The sequence below is a fragment of the Echeneis naucrates genome, chromosome 14, assembly GCF_900963305.1.
Source record: "Echeneis naucrates chromosome 14, fEcheNa1.1, whole genome shotgun sequence".
NCBI lineage: Eukaryota > Metazoa > Chordata > Actinopteri > Carangiformes > Echeneidae > Echeneis > Echeneis naucrates.
Genome location: NC_042524.1, coordinates 17447498 through 17467198, shown reverse-complemented (window position 1 = coordinate 17467198; position 19701 = coordinate 17447498). Strand labels below are relative to the sequence as shown.

Genomic DNA, 19701 nt, shown 5'->3' with positions numbered 1-19701 from the left:
AAACAACCATGATTTCCCAAAAAGAAAACATGGCACTGGACTGAAAATATATTTTCAGGATTTTATTAAATATTGAATGTATTTATCTACACTCAAAAAGACCAAATACATTTTGATGGTCATGTTTTTCGAACCAACAAATGTTGGCAAATATGCAAGGTAAAGAGCAATATCAATGGATTTTCAAAAGTCAAAAATACAGGAGAAATCCAGACAGTAGATCTTCCTCCGTGCACATACACTGCATATTCAATGGGCAGCCATCCATAGCTGGTTAAAGTTCATTTACACCACACATTTACTCTTGCACTTAAGTAAAATGGGATTGGTCTAAATGTATCCATAACCAATGAGAAGTGGTGCCAAAAGACTCAGACCTCAGCCCATCAGCATAAGGAGAGGTACAGTAAACTAAAGGGATGTGCTCAAAAGGACACTGCATGTCTGTCATTAAGACATCTTTTCTCACATTGTTACTCTGACTTTTCTTTCTCCCCTAAAAAGAAAAAATAAATAAAATAAATCAAACCTGAGGTCAGTCAATTGCACATCACAGTCCCCCTCCCCAAAGCAATAAACACAAGCACAGAAAAATAAGTTGACGGACTTTATTCCTAAAACAGAAGCCACACCACCAACTGCTGGCATGGCATTCATATATAATTATTTATATATATTGCCGTTTGGTTTTTGTGTCTAAATGTGTGGTATAAAATTCTATATACAACAATGTACCTCTATTTGAACACAGTGAAGTTCATTGCTGTACAAGTCCTCTGTAGCTACAGCTTTGCTGTAAGTCCTTCATGCTCAAAGGCATGAAACATAATTCTCCACTCTAATTCTTCTGTACATTGTGACAATACAAATATTCTGTCTCCATTACAAAAAATAATACTCTAAAAGCAACCTACTGGGACTTTATTTAATTTTTATGGGATTTTCTTCTGGCTGTTTTTTTAATTAAGACGATTACATATATCTTAGACCAATTGCTTTAAAGCAGGAAGGTGATATAAACCTTCTCCATTTTATATATAAAAGAGGTTAAGAAATAAGACAAATTATACATTTAAAAACTTACAATAAATAAGATAGATGCAGGCATTTCATTTGGATACTATTTCATCCAAAGGAATAAAAAGGAATTTCAGGTGTGAAAAGCAAAGATCCATTCTTGAGTTTTTTTTCCTTGATCAAATATGTCCCTTTTCTTCCAATAGCTTTACAGAAAAACTTGTATCTCCATTACAGACTGGCCAGTGACTGTGCTGCCATGCTACATACCATAACCAATTCGCTCACGTTCATTAATTGCAAAGCAACTTTTGGTTTCTCCCTCTTCATTATTCCCTTGTCTCTATGTGCATGTCTTTAAATCACAGGGACAGGACTGTCTCAACCAGTAACAGCAGTAGGAGACAGGACCGTCTCAGCTTTAAAACTTCTGTTTAAATCCTGTCTTAGTGCAGGATCCAGCTCCATACTCGGGTTATGGTTCTTGCAGTCTTCTTCAGTCTTGATGAAACCCTCTTTAGAGTTGTGGCTTTCTTCTTCACTGAAATGTTTCACCTGTGTCATTCCTGTAACAGGCTGTTTGTTACAACATGTTCATGATGAAGTTGTACATCTGGTTGAGCACCACAAAGTGAATGGGCAGACACGATCGTCGGTCCTGTGTGGCCGGGTCACATGTCAGCCAGGAGAGGGCGTTGTACTGCTCCAGCACGAATCTGTCCAGAGAAGCAAAGAAACAGCAGAAAGTCTTTATTTATTTTTGAATTATTTATAGGTTGACACACTAGGCTGTAAAAAGGGCACTGCTATAGAGACATCAGCTGTAAGTCAGGGGATGGGTGCATATCAATATATGTCCTGTGGAATCTGATTTGTAGAAATAACACAAAATTATCCAGTTCATGGTTAATATTAAATGAAATGTTAACTACTGTAATTTCCAGATTATAAGATGCTACTTTTTTCACACGCTTTGAACCCTGCGGCTTAAACAACTATTCTGCTAATTTAGAGATTTTTACGGGTAACGAGCTTCATGCCGCCAGTACATTTAGCGCCCACATTAAATTCTTCAGATCAGTCATTTACTTTGCGCTTCATGCACACACCCTTATCATAGAAAACACACAAAGCAATGCATATGATGTAGCTTTCAAGTTAAAGGCGATCGATCTGGCAAAAGGGTGAAATCTTTCTGTGTAACATAATTCCTGCCCTATGCCATTTTCTCCCATGTTTCCGACACCTGCGGCCTATATATGTACATAATAGTTTTCCTCTTTAAATTTAGCGGCGGCTTATATTCAGGTGGGCTCTATAGTCCAGTCCATTTTGCTATTTGTAAACCAAATGTTTATCCATACATAGAGCATAAATAAGATTTGCAAATCCAAAAATCACTGTCAGCAGGGTGGTGATATTATTTTGTGGACTTGTCTCGTGGTAGTGTGTGTTACTGTTGGCTTTGTTTACCTGAGTACATCTGAGGTCTGATTGGAGTCAAGGGGGTGGGAGTGTTTGCTGTGCAGTAGTTCATCTGATTGCACTGAAGACACATGGAGGTGCAAAGAGGCCTGACAGAGGGAGAACGGGAAAAGAGCTGGTGTCAATGGCATTATAATGAAGTTATTAACTTTTTATTGCATCTCATCTAAATAATTATTGCACTATTCACAGTAGAGTGACAGCCGAGTCTGCAGCTAATTCTAGAAGCAGGAGATATAACTGCAAACTAAAGCCAGCGAACCAGATATCGTGTACGTGCCATCTGTTTACACACAAGGGTTCAATTACTCCGACACCACTTGCTGATGTAGGGTCACATAAGCAGTAAAAATGCTGCAGAACAGATTTTGCAGTTGATTAATGAAGATGTCCAAACATCTTTCCGACCTCCAATGAACAAGGGCTCATTATTTATATCTTAACTGCACTTTTTGAGGAAAAGTAATACATTCTTATTATTCCACTGAGAGAATCCCAAAATGAATTTGAACAGTAGCTGCTTATTATGTTAATTGTTTTTTTTACTATTTTTTTTTTTACTCAAAATCTGTCATCACCTTTTTTTTTTTTTTTTTTTTTTAAATCACAAAAAGCAAAATATCACTCTACTTTTATGTAGAAAAGATACATTAAAAAGTCTATTGAGCAATACTATGGGAGGAAAGAACCTGGTACCTTTAGAAAGAGAGGACACTGGTTCTGAGCCTGTGGACAGGCTGACCAGAACCAGTCGGGTAGTGGGCCAGCTTTAGCCGTGGAGACAAAGTAGCCAAGAGCCAATGGCTGCTGCAGCAGACCAAAGGCCGCTGCAGCCTCTTCATGAGACTCCATACGGTCCGTACTCTGGCCCTGCAGCAAGGCAGGGAATTAAGGTTAGCTCTGTTTCTGTCACATGACACATTAAGCTTCAAGCCATCTATGTGTGCATGTACATGTCTCACCTTACTGCCATCACCTCCATGGTGATAATGAGATCCAGGGGAGTGTACTGGTGAGGTGGTAGGCGAGATGTTGATGATATCTGGGTCTACCAACTCGTTCTCCTGGTCCAGCAGGTCAAAGATCCCTATATCATCGGACCCTAATGGGTCTGCAAATGCCAAAGAGGTAAGATTTTCTTTTAATAAATTACTTCATGTCCCTAAAAAAAAAAAAAAAAAAAAAAAAACAACTACAACAACATTAGCAAAACTTTTTGCTGTCTGATCTTTGTGATTTTAGTGATCTGAACATCAATAGTGTACAATTCAGAAAACATTATGCAGGCTTCAGTCTTTAATGCACTCTTGTGGTTAATTTTGCTCTTTGGTGTATATGCATGATTCAAACTTATGGAATCACACATTTTCAGAGGAAATGAGCTGATGACACATGAGGGTGCTCTTGATGCATGGAGTATATAAGCATTCATTGCTACAGGACATTCTCTTAATAGACTAGAAAAGTTTATGGAAAGTGTTTGGAAACAAAACCGAAGAGATTACAGAGGAAAATATCAGCAAGTGTAACATTTTACTATTACGTCAGTTAGTTGTTTGTGGTCCAACACATTGCACAGGGAACACTGGGTCAAAAAGATTCAAGGGAGTGACTGCAAGGCAAGAAGATTGTAAAAAGTACGCTGCATACCAGTGGTGGCGTTCAGAATGTCGAGGTTGGGGTCAATGTTGGTGTAATTAGAGCTGGCTACTTGGACGGAGGCGGAGGTGGGGAAGACCAGAATGTGGGTGCAGGAGGTGTCCTGTGGGGTGCTTAGCTGGGATGTCTGCATGTTCAGGGTGGTGCTTCGGCCAAATACAGAACCTGTTGACACTGAGTCTGATAGGATGCAGAGGAGGAAAGTATGTGAGAGAGGGAGGGAGAGAGACAGAGCACACACAAGAGAGAGTGACAGGGACAAGACAGCGAGACAGAGAGACAGACAGAGTGAGAGAGAAAGAGAGAGAGAGAGCGAGAGAGAGAGGCAGGTCAATAAACAGCACTGCTAAGCAGGATGAACCAAAACAGGAATCTTTGTCACAATCATTTTATCTTTGGTGGGAAAAATTCTTAGACTTGTCCCTGACTAAGCAAATTTTCCATGTATGAGTTAAGAGTGACTCCAGACAGAGAGACTTTGGTGTAAAGCATCAATGAAACCGATGCATATTACAAAAGAAATCTGATATGTTACATTAATTTATTTACCATCAGTTTAACCATTATCAACACTGGTTCCGTGGCATTCGATGATCTTACTTTCATTTATTGTGTTTTCCACGTGGGTGTGAGCATAATGAACATTGTGACGGCAAATGGTTCATCTTTTTTGTTCACAAACAAATAGTATTTATTTTTTTTAACACCTTCAAAGGAACCCTCACATCGTCACATCTGTGATCAGAAACGCTAAATCAGTGAAGTGACTGTTGATATAGTCTCGTCTTCATTTTAATCATACTGACTGAATGAATTCGAACTTTTTAAAGCACCCTGGCATTTAGAACAAGTGTAAAATATTAGCTCTTATGTTTTGTGCCAATACACATCTAAGTTTAAGTCTTACGTTCCAGTGACGTAGTCAGTTTGGCAGGTCTGTACATCAGAGGCAAAGCTTTCCTAATCTTTTTCAGCTTGAACAGCTTTTTAGGAAGGAGATGTCTTCAGCCAAGCATTGCTCAACACAATCCTTCTATGATGCACTAAAAATCCCCCACTCATTTCCCAAAATAAACCCATTGATCTGGCTCTCCATCACACTGCATTGAGATCAATGGCCATTTGAAAGATAGTGCTTTATGAGCAAAAGATACATGATCTTTCATCAATCTACACTGGGATGTGCTGCTTCCATCCATCTAGCCACGCATGCCACACACATTACCAGCTCCTGACATTGTAGAGCATTGCCACTGAGAGGTGTAAATTAAAAAACGATACCAAGTGTGTTCATAATTTTCCCAGGGCGCACATGCTGTACCTGGCATGATGATAAACGATCCCTGGGGTTCCATGGCAACCAAGCACACACTGAGGATGCTGGGAGTATCTGAGGTGGAGATCCCACACATTCGACACATATCCTTCAGACGGCGACTCAGTGACTGGAGGCTTGTCCGGCTCAGCAATATACTCCAGTCTGGGACAGCAAGACAGAGGAATGAACACATGACAAACCGGCATGGAAAACACTTGAGTGTCTTGTTCTAGTTTTTTTGGAACAAAAAAGCATCTTTGGGAATAAGGCAGTTACGTTTACCTTTCAGTTCTCCATGCCCTATCCTGCCTAGACGACCAATCACCACCCTCCAGGGGACTGAAGTCATCTGCACCAGTCCTAAGCACCAATCCCACAGCTTCTGCAGACCAAGCCGCCGAACCGAGCCCTTTTTTCTTCGCGCCCTGAGGAACACACATTGACTGCTGTAAAAAAGTGTGCTGCTTAGCTACACAGAGGGGGTTTCTATCATAGTACACTATGGTAGGAAGCCCTGTGCAGACAGTGATGAGTCTTTCCTTTCAACTCTAATTTATATTTCAATTTTTTTGGTTTAATTTGACATCTAGTCTGAAGTAAATAAAATAAATCACAGTTTTGTTATCAAACTAACAGATTTTGAGAATGAACAAAAGCTGCAACACACCTTTTGTTAGCCTGCATACATTTGTTATGCAGCTTTGACTGTATGTGTAATATTTGGAGAAAATTAACCAATGGAGTTATATGGGGGAGAACAATGCCATGTTTTTTCAAACATGAACTAATTTGGTGTGCACATGTACTCTAACAGTACTATGAATGAATACATTGTTTCTTATTAGTAATATAGTTTAATGGGACAGCAACTGTGAGTGATTCCTTTTGCTGCTCAGTGAGTGTGTGAGTGATTGCAGCAGGTTTAGTAAAGTGCTGATTGCAGTCCTACCTGTTTGGCACATCAATGTTAATGATGCAGGTCTCCAGCAGTTCTCCGTATAGGTCAGTGCATGTCGCCAGGAGCCAGCGTTGGTCATGGGACAAACAGTATCCTACAAACAACACGTTGTATTTCTGCGACGCCTCCCCAAAGGTCTCCCCCAGCTCCGTCTGCTTGTCTTTTACTGGAGCTAGAATGAATGGAGGTGTATACAGACGCAGACATTCCGGCCTCTGCAGATTGAGAGGTGAGGAAGTCAGGATAAAGGATTTAATGATAAATATTCAGTCATTATAAACAAATGTCTAAAAACAATCCAGATATATTCATCTTGTACATGCAGTTCTGTATCTGTACTAGCAAAACTCTAAATGGTGTTTAGAGTTTATCCCATCCATACCCCAGAATCACCTGCAAAATTAGCTGATATGTTAAAGGAGAAAAGGTAGAACTCTCTGCAAGGAAGTCGACTGAATTAGGTCCTGATCTAAAGCGCCCCTTTATCTAAACTTGGAGTAAAGATCCCATTATGGAGGTCTCAGGAGCTAGCCAAGCAGATAATGGAAAGAAAACTCTGGAGTAGCAGAGGGTTACAAGTTCCCCTGGTCCTGTTCCAGAGGCAAAACTACAAGGATGGTTAGCAGTAGAAACTCTCTATCTCAGTGCCTTCTTTCAATTCAGTGGTGGAAAAAACACAGCTAGGGCAAAAGGCCAGGTCACCTCAGGTCAGGCTGGAGAGCTGAAAGTAACTAAAATGCTGCTGCTAAGGCCACAGTGTCAGCTTCTGTTTGCTTACCTATTGATCAGAGGACACCTATATCACACATTGCCAACAAGGGGCTGCTACTGACTTACTGTGGAGCAGAACTACAACTGCCTGTTCCCACACAATTGTTTCTGCGTTTCATACAGATTATGACACAGTAAATAATGTGCAATTACGACATGGCGATTTGTTGCACTGACCTCTGGGCTCTTCAGTGCAGTGTCAATGGCCAAGCCTGGGCCGAAACCTGTTAGTGTCTTGACATTGGTGGAGGTTGGCAGTGGCCGTCGACACTGAGCGAAGACAGAGAACGCTAGAGACTTGAGGTGCTGGGCGTAAATATGTCGGTCTTCACCCCGTACTGGCTGAAGCAGATACTGGCACGGGACAATCTAAAGTGTTAAAAAAGAAAAAAGAAAGTTGTCAGAATTACCAAGCTAACAAAACAAACCAAACTCCACAACAACATTTACAACTGAGAATAAAAAATTATGAAATAAGCATTCTACATGAAAGTCCATTATTAATTTGCAACACAAAGTGACTGTGAAATAAAACGCTTGTTATACCTACAATATTGATAATTGTAATTATGAAGTTAAAAACTTTAGCTGTATGAATGAATAATATATTTTTCATAATTTTAGATTAAGGTGTAATGCTGAATACTGATTCATTATAATCCACTGACGCACAAGTCAAGAATCTCAAACATATCAGAAATGTGCTCTCCCTTGAAACTCAACTATTGTGTTAAAACTGGCTACAAATATGTGATTGTTGTTGACACTGTTACAGAGGTGTTGATGCTTTTTATAATAATAATAATCTTGATAAGTAGTATTTTGTGGCTGTGCTTTATTAAGCTCTTTCTATTTTTCTGGTCACTCAGGACAAACTGCAAGCATTATTGAACAATTACCTCTAATGATTATAAATGTGTCAACAATGAGTATGGTACTTACTTACTAAATTATTTAAAGAGCAAACAAACACTGAACAAACAATAAATGCATTCTCACTTGTGAAATACACTCAGCAATAAAAACATGGGTCACAGCAGAACTTGACTTGCCTGTACAGAAATAGAATTGCGGACGTGGGCAGGCAGAAACTGAAGCATCTCAAGGTAGCAGCGAAGTAATCCCAGTGTCCACACACTGGAGTGGGCCGGGACCGGACCTGGGCCACCATCAGCCTCGTCATAGCTAAAGGGGTCCACGATGTAAACAACGATGGCAGGTGGATACGTAATGGCATGGGACTCCCCATCCGTGGGCACTCCAACCTTGTCTCGTTCCAAAGTGCTGAGAGGGAGGAAACAAGATCACACGCACTATTAGAAACTTTTATCTTATCCTCAGCTACTGATCAGGGAAGCCACATTGTAAAAAAATAGCGAACATCAGACTAAAGAAAAGGAGCTTAAAAAATGATTTAATTTAAAATCAAAATAAAAACATAACATCTCAAACGACACAGGGAATGGTGAGGCTAATGCTAGTTTGACTGATGAGTCCAGTCTTATTATTCAAAAGCCACACCTGGTGCATTTGACGTTGCAGTATATACACACTTCTAACAGAATTATTTGTGTGTTATTTACCATCCATTGACAAAAGGAGTTAGTAAGTAATTTAAATGTTATACACTGATTTATAATACAATATGTTATAAAGTTTTTGGGACTTAATGTCATTTGCGTAGGTATAAAACAAATTCTATAAATTCTGTTGGTTTCCTTCATGGACTGAAATACCTTTCAGGAGGCTCTGTGGGCCCCTGGGCCTGGCTACTGGGGGTGTCCCCTGAGGTGCCAGTATTCTGGGTACCAGCCTGCTGTCCCAGCTGTCCAATCTGGGGGGCACCTCCTTGACCCTGGCTGCCGATGCTCCCAAAAGGGGGGAAAGAGCTGGGCTTGTTAGACGCCATCCCACTGCCAGACTGCCCCGAGGATGTCACCAGGCTGTTGGATGATGTTGAACCATTCCCAGACACAGTGTTGCTGCTGTTGGGAACCGAGGAGCCTGCAGCGTTCACTGAGCCCTGCTGGCCTACTGAACTGGAGGTGGAGCTAGACTGTTGTGTGGAGGATGACTGGCCGGAAGAGGGCTGGGGACTGGGCTGTGTGAGGAGGGAACTGTCCAATGGCTGTGATGCGAGGTATGGAGCTACGGACAAAGAGAAACACATCAATGGACTCTTATCAACAACATGAAAGACACAAAGAGAAAATAAAAAAAAGTGCTCTATTTATTTCATTGCAATTTCACCTCCTCCTACGCTGATCGCTCTGTTTTCACATTTCAAAGATTTGCTCTCTTTCAAGCAGTCAAGACTCTCTAGCTGGCCTTTTCATAACAACTAAACCAAGTGATGTCAAACTGTTGACTGAACCAAGCAGTGAGAGTGAGGACCATGCAGAATGAAAAATGCAGCAGTTACTTGGCAGGCTTTAAATAACACGTACCAAGGTTGTGGCGGCACACTTGTGCATAGAGTTTTAGCTTAGTGAAGGCATCGCTGTTGCCGCTGGCAGCCTTGAGGAACCAGTCGCTCACTGGCTGATCCACTAGGTTCTTGGCTCCGTTGCCGCCGACAAGGACTATGCCATCAGGGTAGCCTTTGGAAATGGGTCGGTGCTGGCCTAGTCTACATGACTATGGAAAAACAGATGTGGAGACTGTTAGGTTAAAAAAAAAAAAAAAAAAAAAAAAAAAGGCAGACTAATTCAGTTTCATGTGCAAATGGTTGAAGAAATCAAACAGAACCTGAGGCATCAAATTATGCTAATTTATTTTTACATATATACAAATGATTTTCCCATTACTTTAGTCTAACTTCGGCTCTATTACTAACCCTCTGTTATCGAGGCTCTTTCTGGGTTATTTTTGTGTTCAATTTTAAATGTCCTTATCCCATATACATGGATACTTTCTTAGCAAAAACTGAAGACAGACTTCATCTTGAAATCAAATTCATGAAAAGTTATTCAGATATCTGTAAAAAAAAATTAGCAAATACATAGTGATTCTCACTCTACATATAAGTAACAGTAAACCAAGGCAGGAATAAATATTTGGCAAAGTTGAAGTGAAGCCAAGTAAAGCAATGTTACACTTAGAGACTACTAATACTGATGGGTTACAGCCTTTACCTCGTAGACAGCAGTGAGGTCTTGGAAGAAGCTCCTGGCACCGCTCAGCAGGGCCTCATTGTCAGGACAAACAACCAGGTATCCAATGTCCCTCTGGGAACCAAAAGGATCCAGAAGCAGCTTCTCCCAATAGGGCAGACCAAAAGGAGACAGGACCACAAAGTCATACTCATAACCCACCAGGAAGGTGGGGATGGGCAGGGGCTCTGGGGACTCGTCTGTGCCTGTGGGAGCAGGAGTAGAAAGGTGAGAAAGTGTGGAAAGAGATAGAAAGAATCAGAGTGAGCAAGAGTGGTGCTAACAAGTAAGGTGTCACCCCCTCGTAACTGTGCATCAGAATGTGAGGTCACCAAACAATCTGACAGCTCCTCCCAACAGAGCTGACATCTGGACAACAGCAGAGGGACCACGTTGCCTATTGATCTGACAATATCGAGGGTATCTACCTTAAGGCGCACACAGCCCAAAATGTCATGCACACACGCCAACCATCACGTTTGATATAACGGATTTGACTGTAATCCTCTTAGAAAACAAATATCTTTCTGCTCAAGATGACAAGACAAGCATTTTGTGCTTTTGCTTACAGGGAGTTTTTCTCCTCTTTCCTTTTTACAGAAATCTGACACCTTCATTGTGAAGCACTCGTGAATCACTGATACCTGGTTTTAATTCATCTACGCTACGCTGTTAACAAAAAATTTACTACACAGTCCTACACAGATAATTGTCCCCATCTTTACCATAAGAGCCACGTCCAGCCATTTTGTGGAACTGTTGCCAGGTAAGAGGACCCTGGACCCCCCACGACCGCACGGTCCTCTTCTTTTGGATTGCGTCTTGCAGTACGGGCTGGAGGGACATTAGTGCCCGCAGCACATCCTGAGAGCACAGTACACTCACGTCCACTGCTGGAGAAGAGGAAAATTTAAGATTAACAACAAGAAGTAAGCACCGTGTTTAATCCAAAATTTAGTAAGACGTACTTTTCCTCTCCTACAATTCTTAACTCCGGATTTTTGACAAAATAAGGTTGATATGTTTTAGTAGCATCAGAAGAGACAATCATATTAAAGAGATACGTTGATCATGAAAATGATACCTTCAAACAAAATAAATTTATATAAAATGGTTGTATAGATATTACTCAACTTAAATTCCTGCACAGTAAATATTTTCATTGAGCTTTTTTTTATTTGAGCTGAGTGACTTTATTATGCACTAATTTTTATTTGTAGACCACTCATCTTTGATGGTTAAATACAGTAAGAACTCTAAAAATTTGAAATATCATTTGGTGTAAAATTGAGCCATGATTAGTATAAATCATAAATTAATATTTTATTTCTCACCATTTTGTTTGCCCCAGTGGTGTAAGCAAGTGCTCTTGACTAGCGCCTCATCCACTTTGCCACCAGACATGTTGTCCATGAACTGCCTGCCATGCTCCAGGGCCATGTAGCAGTCGCTATGGTAGTCCCTCTCCTCCACCCTCACACATGGCGGTACAGGGGCCCCGCTTGGCCCCCGTGTCACTATGTCATGCTCCAGAATTGAAATTGGTGAAAAAGGGTTGGTACATTGGTCCTGCAGAAGCAGAATCAGCTCATCTGGGACACGGTCTCCCCTCCCAATTCCAGTCCTTTCTAACGATGAAAGCCGCAGTTCCTCAAAGCGCTTCTCTGCCTCTCTGCTGACATCCGAGCCACGGCCGATGATATCCAGCTCGTCTTCCAGGAAGAGGCCTGAGCCATTGCCATAACGCCGGTTGACCACAGCACTGAAGCCGCAGCTGCACGATTCCTGGGCTTCACCTACAGGGTCGCTCAGGTACACGCCCGCATCAGCTCCTTTTATATTCACGTTACACACACAGATGCAGCAGCTGTCAAAGTTGCAGTCCTTGAAGAGGTTCATTACTGACTCAGAAAGGATGAGTGTGACGTAGAGGCTGTGGGCCTCAGGGATGGAGGGCACAGTGGCAGGCTCCACTGAGTTCAGTGGCCGGCAGGTCGACGGGGTGGATGCTGGTGAGTACAGGTCGGGATTCTCGTACTTGAGTGAGCCCTGAACACTGGCGGGACCTCGAGGTGTGCGTGGGGTGCGCGGTGTACGTGGAGTGGGGGCAGAAAAACGTGGGGTGGCAGGTGAGGGCAGAATGCCAGCACCGCTGTTACTTGGTGGAGCACTGTTGGACATGAAGGGCGTGTTGGTCTGAGGGGTGTAAGTCTGACTGTAGTCCTGATCCATGGCACTGCCCACGCTGGGGATATTACTGAAGGCCGAAAGAATCAAGGACATGAATTAGAAAGGCACTAATTAACTAAAAGAAGACACTACAGCATGTCTGACAGCAAGGGGGACACTGAAACATGTTTAAGAGGCTTGAAATGGGACCAACAAATCCATGACAATCAAAAATTAAATAACATAACTTCTCATGCTCAGCACAGTAATAAGAAATATCAGAAAATATCTCTCTGTCTAACCAAGTGGCTATGAGATTTTCCAGCTAAGTTGAACAGCTAATTGTGGCATAAAAACGGGGCAGACTTTTTGTACCAGAACATAATTGTTTTGTTTTTGAAACCAAAACGATGGTCTGTACATTGCTACATATAACAACTTCGTTATCCAACTGCCTCAGCGCATTTGTGAGGATAGCTCAAGTAATAAGGCAGTAGGTCACAACGACATCCAACTACAAAAGGAATGCAGAGTGGGTTTAGGCTGCACACAGTTACACATGAGAGAGCAAGAATGTATGGTGGTGGGGGGGCAGGGAGAAAGAGAAAGAAAGAGAAAATGAGACGCATAAAGAAGCAGAGGGAGAGAGAAAGACATTCAATAAACATTTCAACAAGCGTCCCTCTGAGGTAAGGTTTATTTTTGGGCTGGCAAGCAACAGTGAGGAAGCAGGGAGAGAGTGTATGAGTGAGCAGGAGGAGGAGGGGGGTGAGCACATCGTGTCCCCTGCTATATGTGGGGAGCAGCTCCTGGCACAGGCCCATTAGAAGGAAGTCCCAGCGCAATTCACCCTCCTGCAGCCAGGGCACGTTTCAAGATGGGATGCAGATGCAGAGGCAGCAGCGGTACATTATCAGATCTTTACCCTTGAGTCTTTGGACACTGTCCATGCTCAAGTCCAGACACCTCTTGCTCCCTGCACCTGAACCAGGTTTTGCACTCCAGTTACACATACTCTTCTAATACTACAGCTATTAAAAGCATTTAAAATGTGATCATCTGTGCTACTTGCTCTGCTCTACACTTCTCTAATGCTCCAGTGCCAGTGCTCCAATGCTCTAATAAAAGGGGAATGCTTTTAAGTTATTCTCAATAACAAAATCAGCAATTAGCTGATTTTGTTGCCCCCCAACAAAAAATTTAATAATAAATAAAATAAATAAATTATACACACACACACACACACACACACACACACACACACATATATATATATATATATATATATATATATATATATATATATATAATCAGCAGTTTCTGCCCAGTCAAAACCCATTTAATAAATAACACACTGACATTTCGGTGTTCAGTAAAAAGCAACAACTTTCTTAGCAGCAAACACTGCTTTCCAATCACAGGCACTACTGAGGAAGCACTTTGACAATTGCTGCAGGCCATTTAGTTGGTTTATAGCATGGGTGTTGTTTGTTTCTTGTACATTTTACACAAAAAACACAAAGTAAGGCTGACACTGTAAAAAGCCTAAATAAGCGCAGAAGTTTCTCAGAATCGCAAGATTAGACACGCATCAGTGAACCCTTTCAATCTGCTTAGCCTGCCAGATATCATGTTCCTTGGTCAACACAACACATGGATGTAATAAAATTAAGTCCAAATGTAATAAAGCTCTTCAGCCTCAATTATAGAACCCCCCCTCAAAAAAAAAAAAAAAAAGAATATCAATAGAACAAATGCAGGGTTCATTCATTCATGTGTCGATTCATGTGTGTAGTAAAGAAAACCGTGGCAGATATAAAGAGTTGAAGCTTCTGTGAGCAATGAGGTGGTATTGAGACACTAAGGGGGCCCATCTCATCACTCCAGCAGTGATAATCATCATCTTCAACCAAGAAGGCATTTTACAATCATTCCCCTGCACTGCCTGATGTATCCATGCATGACAAATTGAGCTGCTTGCTTTGGGGTTGTCCAGGGAGAGACCAGAGGGTTTGTGGACAGAAAGAGCCGAGTATGAGTACATGCTTCCCTGCACAGCAAGCACACACCAGCCAACACAGCCTTGGCATGGATTCGCTAGTCTAAGTTAGAATGCTTCAGTAACTTTCTGCCCAGATCATCATGATAAATTATAGGGGATTTTTTTTTTTTTTAAACTAAAAGGCTAAAAAATATCTGCATTGGTTGGTTGGTTACCAAGGAGGTAAAAGTGTGACAGAAACTCAGCTGTACCTGTCCTTGGTGAGGAAGGTTATCTCCCTGCCCATGGTCCAGCTTGGTCGGTAGATGCAGTCCTCTGGTATTTTGATAGGTGGGAGACACTGGCTGGGCAACATCTTAAGGGGAGCAAACATGGAACAGCCTACAAACCCCTGGCACAGCTCTGGCTTGTACACAAATGAATAGTCCTACAGGATGTGCAGAAAATAAGGCTTGGTAAGACATAAAAATAAAAGAGTAGAGGACACAGCTATTCTCTATTCACAAACGCAACACATTTGTGTGACAGTTTTATCTAAGCAACTTTACGTAACACCCCCCCCCCCCCCATACACACACTATGTCTAAACTTAACATTTCCAGCTTTAACATGCAGCAGAAAATGAAATAAGATGCATGCATGCATCATCTACTCATTAGTGACCTGTGTGGCAAACCCCAAATTAATCCACCACCAATCGTTCACTTTGACATCTACTGGCAGTAAATTCCAACTGTCTGTCCAGTCAGTTGAAATTGACATTGCAATAACACCCAGCAGACGTCTACAGCTAAACACACCTTGATCTCAGATGGCTTGGGGCTGCAGAAACTCTCCTCCACCTCAATTTTGAAGTGGCCTCCGAGAGATGGAGTGCCATCCAGTGTTGTCATGCCTGGGTTGGGCTCCATGCTGCCGTATTCCCGGCTGCACATGTTCATGGGAGAGTAGCCCATGATATGCTGCTCCAGTGATGGAGGCGTGGGAAACATCTGGTGCAGGTCTGCAGAGCCTGGTGGTAGAGAGAAACACCGGGCTGTCACTGAATGTGGGCTATCAGGGTTTTAATGTTTGAAGAGGATGAGTGCACTCAATGTCAATTCCACCTGTGTCTCCCTTATCACACAACTTAAAATGCTAAACACACTGATGAAGAGATTAGATGTATTTATTTATATATCTTTTGCAGTACATTCATTCCCTGGCATTTCAATAGAAAAAGATTTTCTTAACACAACAGCTACATGCATCATGGGATGATTTAAAAGAGAGATGGGTTATTTCAGATTGTTAGAAATTACTACAGGTTCTGTGTGTTGATCACTAGCAGCCGTTGTTACAGGCATTTACCATGCAAATACAAACAGATTAATTACTAAGCCATCTTAAAGTTAAAGAGACATCTCACTGACAATGGAAGAAATATGTATATAGATTGTCACAATTTCCCATTTGGTGCCTTTTTTCTGTCATGAATGAAAATTTACAGAAACCACTTGGCAAAATAGGTAGAGCGTACGTATTACTCTGCTTTTGTCTGCATCAGATAAAGATAATAAGTTCCTTGGTGAAAAGGTCCTAATACAAATATGCCCCAAAGAATTAGAGGAATATTTAACATCTAAAACTTGTGTAGCTATTTTCATTAATTTGAAGATGCATCCCTGTGCGTCATGAATGCAATCCATGGTAAAATAGTCTAGAGCTGTGAATTATCTGTTTGTGAAACTTAAGGGAAATGGAACCCAAGACCAAATTACTTCACAGTAAAATGTAGCGCCCTACTCTTTAGATCTACATTAGTGTTCCTGAGGTCAAGCCCAACAATAAATACCACACAGAATGAAGAAATTGTGCTAAAAAACAACAATTTAGGTGTAACTTTTCAGTTGAAGTAAATGAAGTAGCCAGCAGCTACTGGATGACTGTCACTTTTGAGCCAATCACTGAAGCACTGTAAAATTAATTACAGCCATATCCTTCACCACTAGGTGGCAAAGCCAAGTGTGAGTATCCCTGATGTTGGAGTAGTGAAAGCTAAACTTTATTGAGTGGATTAAAAGATGTGATGCCATTTCATTTGGCAAAAATTGTGAGCAGGGGGAATACTATGTATGAATCTGAAGTGGTTTTTGGCAGAATCTCAGTTCACCATTCTTAAGTTTCAAGGGGCTCACAAGTGTGACCAATCAGATAGTAAATTAGCACTTGAAACAAATCCACCCATGTAGTTTAAAGAGAAGCAGTACATCCATGTTCAGAGAGTGACATCAGTGTAGACAGCTGTAGAGATACATACTAATGCAGGAGACAGGATCCAAAGTGGATGGCTTTGGTTCTTTGCTGCCAAATTTCTCATCAGTTCCATTCACCGGTCGCCTGGATCCAGGCTGTGGACCAAAAAGTAAGTATTTTAGCACCTGGTCATTTGGCTAACTCAAAGCGTCAGTTAATAATACTGTTCCTAATTCACAGGCGTTACATTCCTGACACATGTGGGGCCTGCAAGTCAGTCGAACATCCTCTTAGAGTGGGTATGCCTGATGATAGGTAGGTACAACATACTGTTCTGACCATACCACACCCTGCGTATTGAAATACTATGGCAGTATGAGCTCAGTTCTATACTAACCGCCAGATCATCCTCGTCTGAGTTGAAGAGGTTGTCCAGGTCATTGATGGAGACCACCAGGTCTGTCTCATGGATGAGGCTGGTGGAAGCCATGCGGTTGTGAGCAGCTGCCCGCTGAGCGTCTGTGCACACACACACAAATACACAACTAATGTTGAGACAAAAATATCTGCTGTCCAACTGTAAATGTCCATAAGTAGATTCTGGATACTTAGGAAGTCAGTGAAAGGCAAAACTGTTCCTTGAGATAAGGTTGCTAACATCTGTATTGGCCACAATACCTACTGTATTTCATAATGGGATAAAAACTCAAATTATCAAACACATTAGCTATGATAAATGTGTTACATGAGTTTTACATTGTAAATAACTTTAAGTGAATGAGTGTTGACTGAATAAAGACTAAATTAAAATTTTTATTCAGTTCTGCTTCCTGACAAAGATAAAGTGTGTATTCTTGGGATTCACTATCTGGATTTGAAGTTCTGAAGTTTTTGGATGTATTATTACAGTATGTGTTTGTGTAACAGTGGCCAAGTCACAGAAAATATAAGAGGATTTTTAGGAAATAAAGGAACTGCTTACCATCTGATGGGCCTGTTCCTCCGTCTTCACCCTGTGAGGATAAAGACAATTTAAATAGTGAAACAGTGGAACAATCAAACAGCAACACATCCTCATACTACCAAAATATTTATTAAACAATGAATATTTGATTAAACAATGTTTAACATGAACAAATCAGACAAACTGTTTATAAGAATATATTTGCACTTTGACAAAGAACCTCCAAGTTGTTAAAGAGCGTTGTGTTAAGTGTGTGTGTGTGTTAGGGTTTAGGCTTTCAACTGTGATGAACAGCTACATAAATGAATTTGACTGAGTTGGAATCAATCACACCCAGAATACGGAAACATGCAACATTGAACATCTGCAATCAAATAGCCAGACCCAAGTCATGCCTTTTTCAAACCAATACAAAAATTTAATGTGATACTAACAAAAGAAATTAAACTGAACCATGAAGAAAAGGCACCATTTCCTCTGCTCTGGCAAATGAGATTTCCAGTGTGGGTCAGAGTGAAATCATGATCCAAGGAATGGCCTCTTCGGCTCCTACCCAGACATCAATATCTGGGTGGGCGGGCCTCGAGTTAGCCTGTGTGTCTATGTGTGTGTGCATGTGAGCTCTTATAACAGGTTGTGTGTATGAGGTATGCTGCACTCATCTAGCTGGGGAACAGGAATGTTGTGTCTTACCCATTGATTTTATTACGCTCCAGGGCTTTTCTCTGAGTAACGAGGGCTTTAATCCATCTCCCTTAAAGGACCAATCTACAGCAGAACACAACATCCGCACCAAGGCTACAATCTATAGGTGGTAATGATGCCTTAACCCCTTATCAATAACCTGGCCTTGGGTTGAAAAGTGTTTAGGTACGAAGTCTTTACATATTGCAAAAGCTTGTTCGACTCCAAGTCTGCATGCATGAGACAACCCATCATCTCTTTCCGCAATCTCACTTGTTTTCCTGAGTTGTATGAGGCATTTTTTATGTCCACATCTTATACTCGATTCAGCAGGAAGTATAGGTATATATAGGTGAACCACTTCTGTGCAATCTTATGGGGATCAGACGCTAGTCCATTACAGCACGTCGCATGGCCTGGAGCACTCAATAACTCTCCAGTGTGAAGATGTCACAGTCTGATGTTTGGAGACGCTCACATACGTCTGTCTACTCTGGCCACCAGTCAATGATTTAAGATTCTAATGAGCCATAAACAACAGCTTGTAAAGCTGAAAATCCAATCACAAAACAAATTAAAGCAGTTAAGAATATTTAATGGAATCTCAATCATTAATCTCAACTGACTAATTAGTCTATCAGAATGAAATTCTCTTAATGTTTCAGGTTTGTATTTCACATCAGTCAGGTAGGAGGTTAAGTATCCTTCAGTTAGAAAGAATAACTCGAGATCCTCCAAAAAAACAAAAACAAAACAACAACCCACCCACATACAGATACATATCCAGCAGGTAGAGGTGGGGCTCTGTTGCACAAACAGTTCCTTGGAGTCCATTGAGAGCCAGCACCCACATATTCCAACACAGAGTCTTCACAAGACAGCAGAAAGGGTGAATATTTGCATGCATCTTCTAAGTGTAATGGTTGAGTGAACCAGGTTTGTTGCTGCGGTTAAGTCTCAAGGCTCCTACTGCAAACATGCAGACACACACACACACGCATGCACACACACATGGAATCTGCTTTTCCCTGCGAGGGGTGATCCACAGTTAACAGGTGGCCCGTGTCGGGAAATGGAGCCAACAAGCTCAGAGGCAGGCTCAGAAAAGAGGAGTACACTGGGGGCAGGAGGGAGAGGGCATATCCAATAGAAAGTACAACAACTAAAGGAAATTAGACAGACTAACTATTTGGTGTTCCTCTGGGCTGAGCTAACAATGGAGATTCAGGGATGGCTTCCTGTTCATTTCAAGTTGGGCAGTGAAAGCGGATGCATGCAGAAAGCGGT

General features: G+C 41.5%; 1 protein-coding gene across 2 annotated transcripts in view; it reads right to left on the bottom strand.

Annotated features, from left to right (window-relative positions):
- Positions 1–61: 61 nt before the first annotated feature.
- med13a (mediator complex subunit 13a) overlaps positions 62–19701 on the bottom strand; it is a 71294-nt gene continuing 51654 nt past the window's right edge. Inside the window, exons 11-30 of one of the 2 annotated variants that reach the window (XM_029519298.1) lie at positions 17749–17779; positions 17164–17285; positions 16831–16921; positions 15332–15543; positions 14783–14958; positions 11695–12605; positions 11086–11253; positions 10343–10566; positions 9656–9845; positions 8945–9356; positions 8261–8492; positions 7386–7577; positions 6429–6652; positions 5762–5904; positions 5483–5641; positions 4153–4341; positions 3465–3613; positions 3199–3372; positions 2491–2591; positions 62–1733 (exon numbers count right to left, since the gene is read on the bottom strand). In XM_029519298.1, coding sequence (XP_029375158.1) covers positions 1601–1733; positions 2491–2591; positions 3199–3372; positions 3465–3613; positions 4153–4341; positions 5483–5641; positions 5762–5904; positions 6429–6652; positions 7386–7577; positions 8261–8492; positions 8945–9356; positions 9656–9845; positions 10343–10566; positions 11086–11253; positions 11695–12605; positions 14783–14958; positions 15332–15543; positions 16831–16921; positions 17164–17285; positions 17749–17779 — 4233 coding nt within the window. In that variant the 3' untranslated portion in view covers positions 62–1600. Of the gene's footprint in view, positions 1734–2490; positions 2592–3198; positions 3373–3464; positions 3614–4152; positions 4342–5482; positions 5642–5761; positions 5905–6428; positions 6653–7385; positions 7578–8260; positions 8493–8944; positions 9357–9655; positions 9846–10342; positions 10567–11085; positions 11254–11694; positions 12618–14782; positions 14959–15331; positions 15544–16830; positions 16922–17163; positions 17286–17748; positions 17780–19701 lie in introns of both variants that reach the window. The other variant, XM_029519297.1, reaches the window with a different exon arrangement.